We start from the raw sequence: 19,407 nt of genomic DNA, 5'->3' as shown, positions 1-19,407 counted from the left end.
TCCTTTATACAATGACAAGTATTGCTAGTTAATGCCAAGTGTTGCCTATCCTACGGTAAGTAATCTTTCGGGTTTTTTTTGTCAAAGTTCACAAAACCATCTCAATTTTAACAAAACCACTCAACTTTTGAATTTTAATTTTGATCCAAGGGTTGTGATTTAACTATTTTCATTCCAATGGTTCATATTCATTGGAAGTATGATGCTCCCATACCACTTGGGAGCATCATAGAAGTTTTGCCATGTGTATAAGATGCGAAAAAGTCTCTTTGTAAAGTAACAGCAAAGGAAGCACCTTCTTAGCCAAGCCCGCTGGCTCTTGCTCATTTTAAGGGAGCACTCTTTACTCCCTATAGCCTGCTCATTTTAAGGGAGCACTCTTTACTCCCTATAGCCAGTGGTTCATGCGCAGGAGAGAGAGAGAGAGAGAGAGAGAGAGAGAGAGAGATTTTCAGATTCTATTCTCACTACTACTTTCTCAACGGTCGATTCTACTCTCTCTCTCTCTCTCTCTCACTACCATTTCCCTTCTCTCTCCCGGGTATTAAAAAACGCAGCCTCACCTCTCCTCTCTCACTATCCTTAATTTCCCTTATCTCTCACAGTCTCACTTAAACAGGAGAACGCAGAACATGACTTCTCTCATTCTCTACTCCTTGTTCTTCTATCTCTCCTTTACCAATGTAAGTGTTCATGTTTTAAATTGTTTCTATCTGACAATTTATCTTACAATTCATTTTATTTAAGGCATTTAATTACCCTTTCAATCTTTCAATGCAGGTGGGCGCCGCCGCCACAAACTCAAAAGCTTCTCTAGTCCATTACTCATGTTTTAAGTTGTTTATATCTGACTTACAAATCATTTTAGCTATTTAATCATCTGTTCCAATCTTAGAACGTAGGTGGGCGCCGCCGCAAACTCGAAAGTGTCACTACTCCAACATTGGGAGAACCTGATCTCCAACGACCTGCCCAAACCCTGGTTCCTCCTCAACAAGGTCTCCCCACTGACAGGTGACAGCCGTGGAATCCGAGACTTTTTCAGAACTCGCCAATGACCCAAACGCGATAGCTAACCAACTCCGGTCCTTCTGCTCCTCCGCCAACCTGTTCTGCTTTCCGGATCTGTCCCCGGGCCACGGCGAAACCTACGTCCGCGACGGCGGGGACGTGAATTTGACTGCTGCTTTTTCCGTTACACCGGCGATAGAAGTCCGCAGAGTCCTTCAATGGGGATGACCGCGATGGAGCCGGGTAAATATTTCAGGGAGAGGATGCTGACGAAGGGGACGATCATGCGGATGCCGGACATCAAGGACAAAACGCCCAAGAGGTCGTTTTTGCCAAGGGTGGTTCCACCAAATTACCGTTTTCCACGTCCAAGATTCCAGAGATGCGTAAGATATATCAAGCGGGGGAGAACTCGACCATGGCCAGCATACTCGCGGCAGCAGTGAAAGATTGTGAGAGGGCACCGGTCCACCAAGCGCCGGCGAGAAGAAGCGGTGCGTGGGCTGTGTGGAAGACATGATGGACTTTGCCATCTCTATATTGGGACGCAACTTGACAGTACTCACAACGTTGAATAACAAGGGGTCCGAGAACAACGTTATGATTGGGAAGGTCCGTGCGATCAACGACGGGACAGCTATTTCTTGTCACCAAATTCTGTCCCCTACCTGCTCTACTATTGCCACTCAGTTCCGGAGGTTCGGGTGTACCAAGCTGAGATATTGGACCCCAAAACAAACATCAAGATCAACCACGCTGTTGCCCTCTGCCACTTGGATACGTCATCCTGGAGTTCCGATCATGGAGCTTTCTTGGCGCTGGGTTCTGGTCCGGCAAAATAGAGGTCTGTCATTGGGTGTTTCAAAGTGACATGGCTTGGGTTCAGATCTATTGAAATCTAGTAATATTGTGATTGAAATGGAGTATGAAAAAGTAGAATAAAAAAAGAAGAAATATGAATAAGTGGTTCAACTTTAGCTTTAAATTCCTGTGTTATATTGTGATTGACATTGCCTGTGTTATAATCTAGTAGTATTGGGATGGACCCAAGTGACTAATGAGATTCCCTCCTTAGGAAAGAACTGTGGTGATTATATATATATATATATATATATATATATATATATATATATATATATATATATATATATATATGGGACGGTTCAAGAGACACTCAAAAAAACACTTAAAAAAACATTCCAAATCTCAAACTCATAGTTTCCGATCAAATTTTTATGATCCGAACAGTTCAATGTGTGTAGAATGTGATTTTAAGGGTGTCCACGAGAAATTAACAAAAAAAATGATAGGAAAAGGCTTGATTTGAGCAGTTTTTATTTGAACCGTTCAATAAAAAACTGTTCGAAACTGTTCAGATCAAGACCTTCTCGGTCATTTTTTTTGCTGATTTCTCACGCATACCCTTAAAATCACATTCTGATCATATTGAGCGGCTCAGATCATCAAAATTTGATAGAAAACTATGAGGTGTTTTTTTAGGTGTTTTTTTGGGTGTCTCTTGAACCGTCCCATATATATATATATATATAAAATCACCACAGTTCTCTCCTAAGGAGGGAATCTCATCAGTCACTTGGGTCCATCCCAATATTACTAGATTATAACACAGGCAATGTCAATCACAATATAACACAGGAATTTGAAGCTAAAGTTGAACCACTTATTCATATTTCTTCTTCTTTTTTTATTCTACTTCTTCATACTCCATTTCAATCACAATATTACTAGATTTCAATAGATCTGAACCCAGGCCATGTCACTTTGAAACACCCAATGACAGACCTCTATTTTGCCCGGACCAAAACCCAGCGCCAAGAAAGCTCCATGATCGGAACTCCAGGATGACGTATCCAAGTAATTAAAGGTTGTACCACTCAAATTAAGTTTTATTCACTAATTTCAGATGCAACGTACTCATGAATGTCATTAAATACTTATTTTTTGAATTTAAAGTGATGTATTATAAGAGAATGATATATATAGAGAGTTTTTTTTTTCCCTTTTTGCAAAGTTGTTCAGCTTGCTAAGAAGGCTTTTGGTGGCACTCTTCAAATCTTGTGCTCTGTATTTTGTGTTTAGGCTTTTGTTGCCACTATTTAAGTCTAGTGCTCTGTAGTTGACTGTTTGGAGGAAACAAGTATTGTTTGTCTGTAATTTATTAGCTTCTATATGTATAGTCTTGGGCATCTCTTGCTCCTATATTTTATAGAGTTGTTGCCTGAATTATTGCCCTTTGGAAGTCGAGTTCTGTTTGACCAGTTGGCTATGATGTGGAGATGTATCTTTGATGTTTTAGAATTTCTTATGTGTAAGCAATACAAATAACACAGCAATACAAGATATGCATACTGCTGCTTCATTTGCACAAAACACGTCCTAGATAAAAACACTATGCCAGAAAGCCTACTTCCAAACTACGACCATACAAATTTCTGAAAATGAAAAAAAGATTCACAAAAAGCTTCAACACCAAAAAGAACAAACAAAACTAGAACCAGAAGCATGGAGGTATATCCTATACGCTACTCCTACTGGCCCAACGAGTTACACATCATCATTCTCCCCATCCAATTTCAAGCATTTCCATTACTTGAGGTGCAAGATACCGAGCAAATACCAAGTCCTAATCGAACATGGACCCGACTTTCATGAAATTGGATTCAAAAGCACGCAACAAGACAGAATAACACATCAAAAACAAAAGTTAAAATACCAACTGCAATAAAATGGAGCAAAACATGGCAGAATTCTATCAGTCACACTAGTTACCGAAATGCTTACACACAAGAAATTCTAACATCAAAGATTTCTCCACATAAGTTCTAACATCTTGCGAATATACATCTCAACAATTGAAATGCTTACAAGTCCAGATTATAGCAACTAAAAAAAACGCTGGAGCTTCAACACTTTGGATTCAGACAATGCTAAGGACCTCACCAACTCTTCATTTCTCTTCGATAACGGATGGTTCTTGTCTCACAACTCTTGAACTTTTTTGGCCACACTCTCATTTGAGCTCATCAATTCCTCAATTTTCATTACCATTGTTTCATTTTTCCGTAGCAGGTCTTCATTTTCAGCTTGCAATTTCATCAATTTTTCTTGACATCTGCCTTCCATAATCCATGCCTCTAGCACAAGTAGGGGGGTCATACCATGTAAAAAAGGAACAACCATTCGGGTTCTACAGTAATCAAAAACCAAAAATTAGCAGAGATTGAAACCCTAACACAGAGAGAGTAAGCTTTGCTGCATAGAAACTTAGCAGAGATTGAAAAAAGTCACCAACCTAAAAAAAAATGCAGAACTAGCTTCAAACAAGAATTACTATTTCAGTAGTTCCATTTCCATTAATCTTCACCAATACCACCAATTATCAAAGGAAGAATATTCCCAAGTAAGCCAATTGACATTCAATCATTAAAATCATCAAAAGATGCATAATTCACAAAATCCCCAATTTTGCTGCCAAAAAAAAAACTGAGAGAATAAATCAAAGAATGAAGAACCTTAAACTGGGTTTCTCGAGGTCAAAAACCATTAACCAAAAAAACCATTCCGTGTGTGCACGTTGAATGGGAGATTCAAAATCTCATTTTTCTGAGCAATTACTGCGCAACCAAACAGAGGACGAGAGAGAGAGAGAGAGAGAGAGAGAGAGAGAGAGAGAGGGAGCAAAACCCTAACCCTAACAGAGAGAGAGAGAGAGAGGGAGAGGGAGAGAAAGACCGAGAGACGACGAACGCCAGAGAGAGAATAGAAAGAACGACGAAGGATGAAATCAGTATGGGTAAATCGAAATCAATATCGAACCCTAAGTCATACCAAAATTTCGAACCAGATCGAGATCGAGATCGAGATCGCGATCAAGAGAGAGAGAGACCTTGGTGGTGTGGTGATGTTCGTTCTTCTTCTTCTGGCTTCCTTCGATCGATCTTCTTCTTCGTCGTCGTTCTTCTCTCTCTCTCTCTGTGTTTGAACGTAACGTGAAATTGGGGGAATGAGGACCCGTGTGTCAAAGTGATATAACCCGTTTTATTTTACCCGACTCATTTTTCACTTTTGACCCGCGAGATCCACTTTCTTTTCCAACCTTCTATCATTTATCATTTGAGGTCCGGATTTTGAAGCTTTGTGCGGATCTTCCATCACAGTCGTTGGATCTAATCCAACGGCTCCCGTTTTAAAATGGCATCTCGCGGTTCCTAGGGGAGTTGGGTCGGTTAAAAAATGGGATGCGGGTCAGGATCCGGGTGAAAATTCGAAAAACAATACGTCCAGGAACAGAGGGTTTTCGAAAAGTAGGGAAAAAACGTCGGACTATATGATTTCGATTTTAGCAATTGAAACTTGTTAAAAATCCTCATGTAAAGAGTACATATACTTAGGGAGAAGTAGGAGAAAGATTAATCTACCTTTAATCAGGACAATACGATTCGGTGGAGTCCGGTAGGGTTTCGTTTGGCGACGAAAAATCGGTATTCTAGCAGCAACTTTGGACTGGAATAACTTGACCAAACCTCTGCCGTTTTGGACGATTCTTGTGTCTAACGCGAAGATCTTGAAATGCCCTACAACTTTTGTGAAGAAGTTGAAGCCCGAAAACCATTTGAACTTGGAGAAAAGTGGGGGTTTTCATAAGTCCTGTTTGCTGTCTGGAAATCGAAATCCTAGAATTTCACTGATTTTTGGACAGCGATAACTCTATCAATCCTTGACCGTTTTGGGTGATTCTTGGGTTGAAATCGAAGTTCTCAACGCCCTCTACAACATTCGTGAAGAAACTTAGGCCTAAAAATGACAGAAACTAGAAAGAAACAGGCCGTGAACAGAGGAACGTGATATGGACGAAAATTAAAAGGGTGTGATCCCTCTTTTCTTGTTTCTGTTTATGTAGTGGACTAGGAGTGTTGTATTGTGAGAGAGGAGTGGGGATTGGGGATAAGTATGGGGGCGGTGGAATGCGGAAGGAGAGAGAAATATAGTTTAAGGCGAGTATGAAGGGGAGTGGAAGATTGGTTTTGATAGAATTTTGGTTAGATAGGATAAGAGATGAGTATGGATACTTATATATCTAAAGTATAAATATATATCCTATATAAGTGTGAAAATAATATCAATTACACACATAATAATGTATAATTAATAATTCAATCTAATTAGTTATTGAATTAAGAATTTAACATTATAAATTTGTAAAAAAAAAAAAGGCAAAAAAAATCAGGGTTGTTACACAATCTGCCACTAAATCTTTCTCTCAGTCTCTTCTTCTTCTAAAATCAATCAATCAATCAATCTCTCTCTCTCTCTCTCTCTCTCTCTCTCTCTCTCTCTCTCTCTCTCTCTCTCTCTCTCTCTCTCTCTCTCTCTTAATATCCTTTTCAAATCCTATCGTTCTCTCTCTCTCTCTCTCTCTCTCTTTCTCTCTCTCTTAATATCCTTTTCAAATCCTATCGTTCTCTCTCTCTCTCTCTCTCTCTCTCTCTCTCTCTCTCTCTCTTAATATCCTCTTCAAATCTTATCGTTACAAATCAAGCATTGGCAGACTTCTCACCCTATGAATGGGACTTTGGGTTGGAGAGACAGAATGATTGGAGATGAATATATTTTTTCGCACTCTATGGATGACTGATTAGCACCCAAGATCGTATGATCTTGGGGCTTAAATCCTCTAATTTGTGGTTTTTATTTGTTTAAGAAGTCGTTTTTATTCGATAAAGCACGTAAGGTATTTTTGTGAGTATTTCTGGTCAAATAGGCTAATAAGGTGGTTTTGAATGCCAAGCGACGTTCCGGGATGAAACCAAGTGCCCACCAGTGCTCTTTTCATTGTCACCAGAGCTTAACGGTGTTGCAAGAAGCCTCGGTGGACGGCCGTTGGTCAAGATTGTCACGAAGTGTGCCAAAGTGTTTCAAGCGAGGAAAATGCATCAAACATTGCCTTCGATGCATCAAGTTCCGCTGTTCAAAGAAATCAAGTTTCAAAGAGTCGTTGGGACACGCCAAGGCATGATGGACCAAGCTGCACCAGTTCTCCAGTTTTGCAGTCAAGGTATCGGTACCTCACAAACATGGTACCGGTAACATTATGCTGATATGGAAGACAGGTTGCTAGGTACCAATACCTCAAAACTTAGGTACCGGTACCTTTGCCCTTCGACTAGATTTTTGTGCTGAACATTTCAACCTTCCATTTAAAGAAAGTTTCCACTTCTAGCATAATTTTAGGATATTTTAGGGACCTATTGGTCCACTTTTTGGCTGATTGTTTAGGCCTATAAATAGCTTTTTAAGCCATTATTGGCCATTATGTATGTTTTGACACTTTTAAGTCTTTTGATTGTTCTAAGAGTTCCATAGCTTTGCTTTAAGCTTTTCTTAACATTTCCTTCAAGAACTCAAGATCAAGTTGTTTGTTTATTCTCCAAGTATTAAAGTTGTAGGTGTGGTTTGGATTTCTATTTAAATCAGGTTTATTTTAGCTTTTATCGGTGAATCATGTTTTCATTTCCTAGCATGATTTCTAGTTTTATTGCTATGTGTGAGTAGCATATAGGTTTGGTCATAGGGTGAGGTTCACCCTATGGATTAGTTGTTTAAATGGTTTCTCTTAATTTTAGCTCAATCTCAAGGTTTTGAATGAATTGAACCCATGATGTTTAGCATTGATCATGGGGTCGGTGGGTTCTTTGATCATGGAGTCTATCGCTTTGTGCTACGTGCTTGATAATCTTACACGTGTGAACGATCCTTTTTCGTCTCTCACTTGCGTTAAATGAGTTCAATTTGAATTAGAGCTTTGAGTTAAGTTACAAGTAGTCTTCAGCTTTTAATTTTCTAGTGGAATCCGGACGGTTTCGGTCCAATCATGAATTAGATGAAGGAACCGTTGTATGGCTAAGTTGTGGGTAAATCGATCCCTTTGACTCGACCATCTTAATCTAGTTAATTTCCAAGCTTAATGTTGTTATTTGAATCAGACACCAAAGTTGGCCGCTTGAACGCTGCAACTCTTTACACAACATCTAATCCGAATTCGCTAAAGAAGATTTCTCTGTGGGAACGATTCCGGTCTTTCCGATATATATGCTTTCAACGACCTAGCTCTATGCTTGGGTGCGAACCTTTCTAAGAGGTTAGGTTGCGGAGTGAGCAATGACACTTTTTAGTTTCATCTTGATATGTGCGTTACTTTCTATAAGAATACAACCGTGGTTCGAGTTGAACGTGAGTTTGAGTACTCTATGGAAATGTATTCTCATTTTGGCTGTCGCATTTGTAGCCATTATGCAAGAGTACAAAAACCGATGGCGTAAAGCTTTCTATGAATGAAAGGAGATAGAATGATACGGGGTAGGCGAAGCATGATAATTGACAACCAAAAAAAAAGGAAGGGCGTTGTTTGGGTACTTTCCAAATTACTTCTCCTTTTCCTAATTGTGTTCTCTATTAATTAGTGAAAAAACTTGCACTTTATTTGCTTTGGTCCATCGATTGGCCTGTATATTTTTTGGGGCTCTCATTTTGCTTCTTTCCTTCTTTTCTCCTTGCGGGTCGTCTGGTTTTTGAGCAGTTTTATAGATTTTATCCTTGAGTACCAACTTTCATTCCTGGATTGGTGAAATTCATTATTTTGGGTTTACTTTCTTGTAGATTGTTTAAACCTTGCATTTTCCGTTACCTATGGTTGGTTGCGGTTGATTGTGTGACTTGTGTCCCTACCAAGAATAATCTTTGGTTATCATGGATTCGAATGCGTATTTTAGATAGATCCCCATTAAATTTGTATTTTTTCTACTAATTATAAATAAATAAAAAAGCAACACGAGTCATATGACCCATTTGGACATTAAATTTTTACATGACGCATTCCCACACTTTTTTTTAATAATGTCAAATTTACAAACAAAAGGCTAATCTTGGTCGCCTCTCTACTAAGGACAGACTCCTCAAATGGGGGATTGCCTCACGTGGTGTGTGTGCTGTGTAACTTAGCCACTCTCACTTGTTTTTTCAATGTTCTTGCTCTCCTAATATTTGTGGTCATTTTCTGTATAAGAATAGAATTGGTAGGCTGGCTTTACACCTTCAAGCTGAGATTGATGGGGCTACTGCCCATAGAGGTGGTATATCTTTCAAGTGTTGGGTCTACAAAAATTCCCTAGCTGCTGCCATTAACCATATTTGGTGTGAGCGTAACCGAGGAATTTTCCAACATAACTCCCTCAGCTTTGACAAAATAATTTCATTCAATAAAAATTGATAATTTGTTTTTAAATCATCGTAAGATAAAATAAAATGTATGTGCGGCATTTTGTCCAATTTACATGGCGAGCCATTTTTTTTTACCTTAATTAATGACATTACGAGAATACGAGTCATGGATTCATGATATAGCAAGTCAATTTATTTACTACTAACATTAAAATTATTATCTGTATTTTCGTGCTATGCCGTGCCCGTCCACGTGCCCACTTTGACCGTGTCGTATCGTGTCGTGTCAAGACCATGACCGTGCCTGTGTCATATCATGCCACATATAAACGTCTCGAGCCCGTGCCGTGTCGTGCCGGCCCGACCCACTTGATGAGCAAGCCCTACCCAGTGTACCCAAGCCTCAAAACACATCCGTTTTGGCTCATTTTTCCTGTGCTATACCTTGTTCTCACTTTTAGAGGCCGGGGCACCCACGATATGTGTGCAAGTCGAATAAACACCTCTCTTCTTTACTCTATCCGTCCCATTTTGATAGTCTCTTACGAAAAGACATGCAATTTTTGGATAAAAAAATAAAGTAGTTCAAATTTTTTGGTTTTTTTTGCACCAAATTAAAAGCTTATTGATAATATATTATTTACTTACTAAAGGAAACTAAATCGTTTAATAAAAATATACAATTTAAATTTCAAAATGTTTTGATGACCGTATATTTTTGTTTTGGATGGACGGAGTATTCTACGCGAGAAACATAGTCATTTTCAATCGGTAATTGCCAAAGAATATGCATATATGTGTGTTTATGTATACACACGCACATGCGTACTATTTTTACTCTTAACTCGAGATCAATTACACTAATAGCCGTCGTTCTCTTAAAATTTTGAAGTCATTTATAATTGAATCTACGGTAACATGACGGAAACATTCTTTGCAATGAATAACATCAAAATATCTATAATTAATTCATACTTCAATTTGTTGGAAAACCTAGTCTATAAATATTCATGTTAAAAAAAATTGTTATGTTAGCAGACGAGCGTGCACCATATTGCGCTCCCCTTTCAACATTCTTTATCAGGTAAAAAATAAAAACCCAAAAAGTAATGCAAAATCATTAATTTAAACAAGAGTGAAACATACTACAAATTTGAGTTTCACATATTAATTTAATGACTATCTTTTTAAATCAAATAAATCTAAATAGTGTATTTTTTCCGGACACCCTCTATAAGCAAAAAGGGAGGGAAAAATCTCATTTATTGTTCTGTGTGAAAGAAGAACCTATTGGGGGTTTAATTTTTTTGAAAAAGACAAAAAAATAAATCTTTTTTTTTTTTTGGTCCTCTAGTCAAAACGAATCAATAAGTCACAAAAATTTGATACAAAACTAACAATATTAAAAAAAAAATTGAATAAAAACCAAAAAATAAGTCAATTGTTACTTTTTAATCCAAACTCACTTAAGATATGCGTGTAGTGGGAGGGACATGGGGAGATAGACAAATAGAAGGACGGCAGGCCTGGGATGTCACGGGACCCTAAACTTTTCTATACTACACATATGTATAGGTTCTACACATTTTGTGATGAAAACGACACAAATGCGTGGCGGAGGAAGACTGCACGGGGTGAAGTCTGCTGTCTGGACTTGCCTATAGTATGTTTTCATCTTTGGTCAATTTTGATAGTTGGACTTGTTCGTATTTTAAGTTTAGTGGCGAGTAGATTAATCACTTTAAATCATATTAATCGGATACAGATCAATCCCTGATCCGAGTACACTTACCTTGAATAAATTAATTTGGGCACGCTGGATTGTAATTTGAAGAACCCAATTTTTAAAGATAAATTTCCTCCAATCAGGTAATATGATTGGTATTTGATGAACAAAATATTTTACATGATTTTTCTCCTCGACCAGCTCATAGTGTGAATGACTCCAATCATCTAAGTTGATCCTGAATGAAGTCGAAAATGGTCACCGTTCTGAAGGAAAGTTTTTTTTTTTTTTGACCAACTTTTGAGGGGGAAGTTAAAAAATCAAATAAGATAAAGACAAACCCAAAAAACTCGAGAGAAAAATGTTAAAAAGAATGGAGCTGAAGCAAGGTTCAACCAGGTTCAACTGAGGGTACTGTACAACTTTCTAAAATGTTCAATTCCAACTGCAAAATGTACTGCCAGATTTTTCATTGAGGTGGATATTCAAGTATATGCCTACTCACGACTAGAACTCGACCTTGTGCTGTACTCTGCAACGAGCTTTGAAAACGAAGAAGATTTATTCTCAAGCAACTTTGTGGGAGAATCATGTTCCTCGATAAGTCCTGCACCACGAAGGAAAAAAGGGGGAAATTTAGAAGATTTTCAGATTGACGTTCTTAATTTGGTGAAAGATGATTAAGATGACAGGAAGAGGAACAAATCCAGAGGGAGTCGTCGATTCTAACCATGATCTAACAGCAAAACCATGTCGCTATCAACAACAGTCGTAATCCTATGCGCAATGGTCAACACTGTACAATCGGAGAAATGTTGCCTAAGTGTTAGCTGTATAAGATTGTCAGTGGCTGTATCCACTGACGCTGTGGCTTCGTCGAGCACCAAGACCTTGCTTGTCTTGAGTAGCACCCGCCCGAGGCAAACCAGCTGCCGCTGACCCATACTCCAATTCTCCCCATTCTCAGTAACTGCACGAAGGAGAAAAAAAAGTGAGTGTTAGGAACTTGTTAACTGTAATGCAGTCTTGTCTGGAATAGGGAGAGAGAACATTTTTACGAAGACAAGATGGTTTCTCAAGCAAATTTTGTACGTCCTGAAATTTTTTGTCCAAAATTCAGTGGGAGAGCATTGCATTCACACTGTTGGAGCATGACCCCATTCGGAATGAAAAGCTCTTTAGACTCTGAAAACTTCAAGGTCTACTTTGTCTTCCCATGAAAAGTTATTTTTCCCCTTTGATTGTGTGGGAATAGTGGATGAAGAAAACCTGCTGAATCAAGCTTGCCTTCCTTCTTCCTGACTTCATCTCCAAGTTGGCACTTATCAAGAGCCTAAATAAATGAAACAGGTATTCAAAATTTCATCCAAACACGAAAAGCACCTATCCAGGTATGGTATATGACTATATGGACATCATATGCAGGAGAGAAACCTGTCCCAATGGACCCTATCAGTGCCAAGACAGAATAAACAGAAAAGGAAATCAACCCACCTCCCAAATGAGTTCATCGGTGTACTCTTCAAGTGGGTCCAAGTTGCTTCGCACCGTCCCCTCAAACATGGTTGGATCTTGAGGAATGATGCTTAATCTAGATCGTAAATCATGGAGCCCGATCGAGGAAATGCTGATATCGTCTATCTGAATTTGACCAGCAGCAGGCTCAACAATGCGGAATAGTGTCTGTATCAGGGTTGATTTACCACTGCCCGTCCTCCCCACGATTCCTGTCTTCATTCCTCCACGGAAAGTGCACGTAAGGCCTCGCAACACAAGTGGCATGTGTGGGGCGTATCTGACCTACATGCATACATGTCAACATAAAAAAAAAAAATATATATATATATATATATATATATATATATATATATATATATTTATATATTATCCATATGCATTGCCCATGAAGTCTGTCTTTGGATGCCCGATTAGTGTCTCACATTTTGTTGGACACTTGGAATCACATTTACTAATTTGAGTTCAAGGTAGAATTATGGATAACAATGTATTATATATTGCGTTAAATACTCTTGACATCCTGTAAACGCCATTTACGGATGGAAAAATAAACATTAATATGTTTAGGAGCTATGTTACCCAGAGCGCGGATCGTTCTGGTACGAGTAACAAGAATGGGAATGTGGCATGCCACATGCCCTAAATACCAGAACAATAGAGGTAGGCTTCTAAAGTTCACATTCCAAGAATGTTCTTATTTCAAGAGAATATTATCCCATGAAATAATGTATGTTGTAATTCTTCACGTAAAACACATTTCTATGACCATTATGATGAACTTTTAAAGCTCCAATATCTCTAGTCTTGATAAGGGAAATTTATGGATCGCTAAATTCATCGTATTGGGACATAAGCGTACCACTTTTCGGAATGTTTGTTCCAAAATGTAATTTGCTAGGGTATCAATGTTTTTTGCTACTGTTGATAACCAGATTGTGAATGAAGTGAAAGCCTGTGCAGTCTCATGGAGGAAGATTCCCAAGACTACTGAAAATATTAGGATTTGTCTGGGGTGGGGTATTCCTAAGATAGTGTTTGGTCAAGCTTAATTCTGCTTTCAATCGTCCGTTCCCTTTGTTTTACGGGCTTTGTTTTTGCTGGTTTTTATTTCTTTTTCACTCTTGTATTGTTCAGTTCCTTCTCAAGGTTGTTTCCTTGAGTTTTTGGGTGTAGTCCCTTTATAAATTTGCCTAAAAAAACATGTAGCGGAGTACATGTCACATAGGTGGATGGTGAATAAAAGGAAGTTTGAATTTTGCATCTTTCCTCTTCCTTCTACTTACTTTCCACAGAGCCATGAGACAGACAAAACCAAAGGAGGTCGGAACTTTTGTACCATACCTGCAGATCTTGGATAACAACTTCTCCACGAGCTGGCCAGTGACCATCTGGTCTCTTTTCTTCTATAACAAGAGGAGGTTCACTTGGGATAGCAGTGTATTGAAGTATTCTTTCAACTGATATGATTTGATTCTCCATATTGCAAAGATTCCGAATAACACTCGCCTGTAACATGTTCAGACTAAGCCCGTATGTAACTGCTAACCCTGCAATACCTACAAATGAAGAAACAAAAGACAGATCATCAAACTTTCGAACACTTTCCAGGGTGCAAAGTACAATAGTCAATAAAGAAGAAAACCAAAAACTCCTTACTCGGATTAATGGTTCCCATTGGAATGGAGATCAAGAAAACCAAAAAGAAGGCAAATGTAACAGAAGATAAAATATCCAAGTGGAAGGAAAGCCACTCCATCGCACCAGCAGTGTAAAAATTTGGCCGAGAATGCCCGTCTATCAGTTTCATACTCAACTCCTTGAATCGCGATTCCTGATCAAAGCTCCTAATGGTAGTGGATCCTGACATGGTTTCAGCAAAATGTTGTATAACTAGAGCTTTGCATACACCACCCAATCGTGCTAGTTCTCGTGCAGACGGTATGTAATATTGCTGCAACAAAGTAAAAGACTATTGACGTTGCAGCATATAACATTCGTGACTGTGTAGCTCTGATAATCAGACTCATACAATTTATCAAGGTAAGAGTTGGTAAAAGAAACCACCACATCCAAGAGACTCTTATGGTTTGCCAATTCTCTCTAGTTTTTTCAAAGGCTACATTCCAATATATCATCTTCGTTACTTGGAAGAACATCAACATTTTACCAACCAATAAATAGATGAAATAAGTAAATGTTCAAATAGTTTAGAAGAAATACTGACCATCTTACTGAAACAGCATATTGCTTAAAGAAAATTGAAGTATTCCCTTTTGAAATCTGTGGGGAAAAGCTGATTATATAATTAATGTTGCGAGACTTCACTAGCATCACAGAGCAGTAAGAATTTACGATAATTACCTGTAACCAAATGCAGGTGGCAATCACGGGAATAAATACGATGAAGACCTGCCATGCAACCTGTGACATTATCGCAACAGTACCAAGTAGCTGTATCATTGAGAATGCAAACCCACCAACGGTATATGGAATAGGGAAATCCACTGCAATTTGGTCCGTAGATGCCTAAAAGAGGAAAACGCATTGTTGGATCAAATCTCTATATTAAGCTAACAACAATGGTTAGGATGACAACAGCGGCAGCAAGTAGACAGAAAACACTCACCCTATTTAAGATTCTTCCACTTGGGGTGGAATCAAAAAATGACATCGGAGCACGGAAAATGCACAAATGCATTTTGTTGAAGAGTATAGTGGCAGTCTTAAACCCAGCAGTTATCAGAAACAAGGCTCTAGAAAGAATGCAGAAAGAACTTCCAATCACCAGAGCCACATAAACGATTATGAGAGTAGAACCCTCGACAGGAGGTTTCACTTCCTTCGACACTGGAGTAGCCAAAGCCATCCAGCAGTTGCTTCCTATTTGAAGTAGCTGAAATAGAACTTGTGACAGCAAAATGAAAGGCACAAGAGCTCCTCTGTATGCTGTTGTTATGTATTTCCTGTAGACAGAAAGACCGACTCTTCCTTTTTCCCTTTCTTCTTCTTGAACTAGCTGTCCTTTTTCTCCAACTATATCGTCTGTTCCATTTTGGTCATCTGCAGCAGTTTCCTCTTTCTTCACGGACTTCTGAACACCACATGTGCTACCATTCTCCCCATCAATGGTTGAATTTTCTGATACTGAGCCGGCCACAGTGGAGTCTAGCGCTGATAAAGCTTTCTTATGTGCACCCACAAGCTCCATAAAGTCGGTCCCTGAATTGACGATGTCATTGTATTTCCCAGCTTGAGTAATCGTTCCATCTTTCATGACCTAATGACAAAGGAAAAATATCCCACAAGGTCTTGAATTAAATCACAAGAATTCTATCCAACTATATTTTGCAAAAATTGATAAAACCGCTTTTGAATTGATCTCACTTTTTTTTGAAAGGGAAAAAAACTACTTTGATATTTCATTGTTGAGCATTAACTTCATCCTTGAATAAAATGTTTATTTGTAGCAATATCAATCATATGTCAAAGACAGAAGAAACAAGACAAAAATAGCTCACCAAAATGAGATCTGCAGCAGGTAAGAACTCCAATTGATGAGTAACATAAATGACGGTTTTTGAACCCAAAAGGCCCAATAAGCATTCCTGTATAAGCAAAATGCTTCAGTGAAAACCCATAGAAATTGACAAGGAAAAAATTTGTAGTGATCGGCTCTCAAATTAGGCTTTCTAGAAGTTGTGTATCAGAGACAACAGCTGCAGCAGCTCATTGATCCGGCAGAGGGCATTGAAGTTGGTCTCCTTGTATGGTTGGAGTTCCATGTCTCAAATTGACCGTTGCACTTGGCTCTCCCTGTGGCCAGGAATACATGGCTCTTCTCCTGTTTGTGGTGAACTAGATATAAAGAGTTGAGAGACAAATTCTAGAGTGTACGTGAGGTTGTTTGTGCGTGTTTGGTTTACGGCCTTGGTTTGGCATGACAAAATTACATCAAAAAAGAAGCACAAAAAAGATTTCATAGTCACCTTAAAGAGATGGCTTCCTGTATGGGCATCCACAGCACTAAATGGATCGTCGAATAGGTAAATATCTGCATCTTGGTATAAAGCACGTGCAATCTGTATTCTTTGCTTCTGGCCCCCACTCAAATTGATTCCCCTCTCACCTATGACTGTCTGATCACCAAAGGGGAGAATTTCTAGGTCATTCGTCAAAGAACATGCTTCAAGTACTTGGTCATACCTTTCTCGATCCATCTCCTCTCCAAACAGTATATTCTCTTCAATCTTTCCACTCTGTATCCACGGCGACTGAGCAACATACGCCTTGGCTCCGCAAAGCTTAATAGTCCCTGATATTTTGGGCACTTCTCCCAAGATACAGGAGAGTAAGCTCGACTTTCCTGATCCAACGGTGCCGCAAACAGCAACCCTCATACCACGAGACACACTAATGTTTATGTCTTTCAATGTTGGATTAGGGGAAGATACATCCCAAGAGAAATTCCCATCAACTACCTCAATTGCAGTGTCAGAGCTACCTCTCGGAAGCTTCTCTATAACATCACTTGGTAAGTCATCGAGTTGGAGAAATGAGGCTATTCGATCAAGGGAAACTTTTGTTTGAGCTATCATTGAGATTGTGTCAGGAAGATTATAGATAGGCTGTTGAAGTATGGTAAATGTTGCTAGGGCGGATAAAATCTTCCCAGACTCGAGGGGGATTCCTAGAAGCATACAGGTGCCAAAAGTAACCACGGACACGAATGTAGGTGCTCCCCAGAAGAGAAAATTGGTCAAAGAAAAAGTGTAACCGAATTTTTTCACCCATCCCATTTCGGTGTTCCTAAGCTCTGTAACTTTTGACAAAAACTTCATCTCCCATGCCTGAAGCTTGAGGATCCTCATGCTCCTCAAGATTTCAGATGCAGCCTTCATCCTTTTATCCTTTGATGTCATTATCTTTTCCAGAAACTTCTCCTGCAATCTCCCAAGCGGAACATTCGCCAACATCACTAGCCCAGTAGTGACTAACGTAGCAATGGAAGCAAGCCCAAGATTCTTGTACAAGATTAGCAAGGCCAGGACAACTTGGACTATGACCAACCACGGATCGTGGATCCAACCAAAGTCTGAGACCCTCTGGGCATCAACAGACATTAAATTTATGATTTCCCCGCTAGTGTGTGCCTGCTTTGATTGGCATGAAATGCTCAAGCCTTTATTGTAAATCATGGCAACCAAAACTGCCCTAGCCCTAATTCCAGCCTGTTGCAACCTAAAGAACCAGTGCCTCTGAGCCAAGCACGCAATGAGCTTCGCAAAGAAGAATGCGGCTACCAAAACGTACCCTTGGTTTTCAAAGGCTTGATTTCCGTTAAGGTATTGAACAAAGGAGTCAATGAGGTAGGGACCAACATAAGACGCTAGCGAATATATTAGTGCTAAGGAAGCCGTTAATAGAATTTCCCATTGTGTTGTTAAGATCAGTGCCTTCACAAGCTTAAATGTGGTTATTTTGCATCCAATATCAGACTCTAGCTTACTTCGAAAAACTGGCAAAGCCCCCTTGACACTGTCCATACCGGCTAGTTGAGGAACATCGTTAAGGTCTAATTCTTTCTTATAACCGACGCAAATCAAAGGACTCATCCAAGAGAAACTAAGGATGCTAAGAAGACTAGCATAGGAAAAAGGGGCAACAATTTCACCCCCACTAGACTGATTTGACTCTGCACCATTACTTGTACCATTCAAAAGGGGTTCTTGAAGAAGGCCATCTTCACTCTCCTTCTCCCCCAAAAACCCCAGCAAACAAAAGAAAAAGCCCATAACAGTGGAGAGGATATCAGACACAAATAACTGAGTTGGTAGAGATTGATCGTTTTTATTATAAAGGAAGTCTACCACAAGGAAACAACAGGACATGGAGAAGTGTAATCCGCACCAGACTCTCAATAAAATTGGGAACCTTGGCCCACCTGAATTCTTGCAATGGGTGTGCAAATAAACAGAGATTGCTAACCAAGCAAGTGTTCTGAGTCCAAAATCCATAAGGGTTACAATCTTTTGATCAGACCAACCCTTTCTGTACCATGAAAAGTAATTTAATACCCACAGAACGAGGTTAAAAAGCGAAAGACCCAAGCAACAAAACAGAGCTTGATTGTAGTAGGAAAATCTTGTTCTCCTATTATTGCTCCGTCTTGGCCCTTCGGAGGGAGTATTCATTCTCATGATTTTCCTACCTACCCATGTGATGAAGAGGAAAAATAACAAAACCAGGTGCAAAGAACCAGAAAACCCACGTAGGAAAACGGGTTGGAGAACGAAATTACTGGGAATGTACATGAGTGATGATGAGTATGAGTGAGGGAGAAAAGTCGACATACCCATCTTCGTTGATCTCAAAAATTCCATCTTTGTGGAGTGTTTGGTTTGTGGGAGAGAAAACTGGTATATCAAAGGTGGCAATGGGTAGAAACCGTAGCATATATTGATGATCTGATAGAGTAGTTGAGTTTTGTTCAACATTACTCTCTTTTCTATTGGTTGAAATAATGTGGACCTCACTGTAAAGTGATGTCATGCTTACCAAAAAGTATATTGCATTGATAAGCATGACATTATTTTGTAGTGGGATTCACATCATTCTAACCAATGAGAGAGAGGGTAATGTTCATCAATGCTATCAGCAAAGAAAGAAGCAAAGAAGACAACAAAGACCTACCAGGCAAGACATACACAAGTAAATATACAGGCAACTGAATATGTAGACGTCGATTTTGCAACGGGTAACATTGAAAAATGCAACAGGTCCAACTTTCAACCAACGCTATCAATACAGGATCCTGTTGATCTGAAAAAGATGATGTGAGTTCAGAAGGACTTTCAACCAATGGTGCAATTAATTTTTTTCCAATTTCAAACTGGCCAACTATTGCAACTTTCAAC

General features: G+C 39.1%; 1 protein-coding gene and 1 long non-coding RNA gene across 2 annotated transcripts; both read right to left on the bottom strand.

Annotated features, from left to right (window-relative positions):
• Nucleotides 1-3,726: 3,726 nt before the first annotated feature.
• LOC131329658 (uncharacterized) lies at nt 3,727-5,045 on the bottom strand. Its single transcript, XR_009200826.1, has 2 exons — nt 4,919-5,045; nt 3,727-4,219 (listed from the first exon to the last, which is right to left on the bottom strand). It is a non-coding gene; the product is annotated as an uncharacterized LOC131329658 (long non-coding RNA).
• Nucleotides 5,046-11,472: 6,427 nt separating this feature from the next.
• LOC131329645 (ABC transporter C family member 3-like) lies at nt 11,473-18,920 on the bottom strand. The gene is made up of 10 exons (XM_058362911.1): nt 16,480-18,920; nt 16,012-16,098; nt 15,120-15,770; nt 14,855-15,019; nt 14,150-14,444; nt 13,835-14,049; nt 12,470-12,775; nt 12,245-12,308; nt 11,706-11,945; nt 11,473-11,582 (listed from the first exon to the last, which is right to left on the bottom strand). The coding sequence occupies exons 1-10, from the start codon at nt 18,871-18,873 to the stop codon at nt 11,473-11,475; spliced, it is 4,527 nt and encodes a 1,508-aa protein (XP_058218894.1). The 5' UTR covers nt 18,874-18,920.
• Between the last annotated feature and the right edge of the window lie 487 nt (nt 18,921-19,407).

Source organism: Rhododendron vialii, chromosome 6a (assembly GCF_030253575.1).
Source record: "Rhododendron vialii isolate Sample 1 chromosome 6a, ASM3025357v1".
Classification (NCBI taxonomy): domain Eukaryota; kingdom Viridiplantae; phylum Streptophyta; class Magnoliopsida; order Ericales; family Ericaceae; genus Rhododendron; species Rhododendron vialii.
This window is presented reverse-complemented; position numbering and strand designations above follow the sequence as displayed.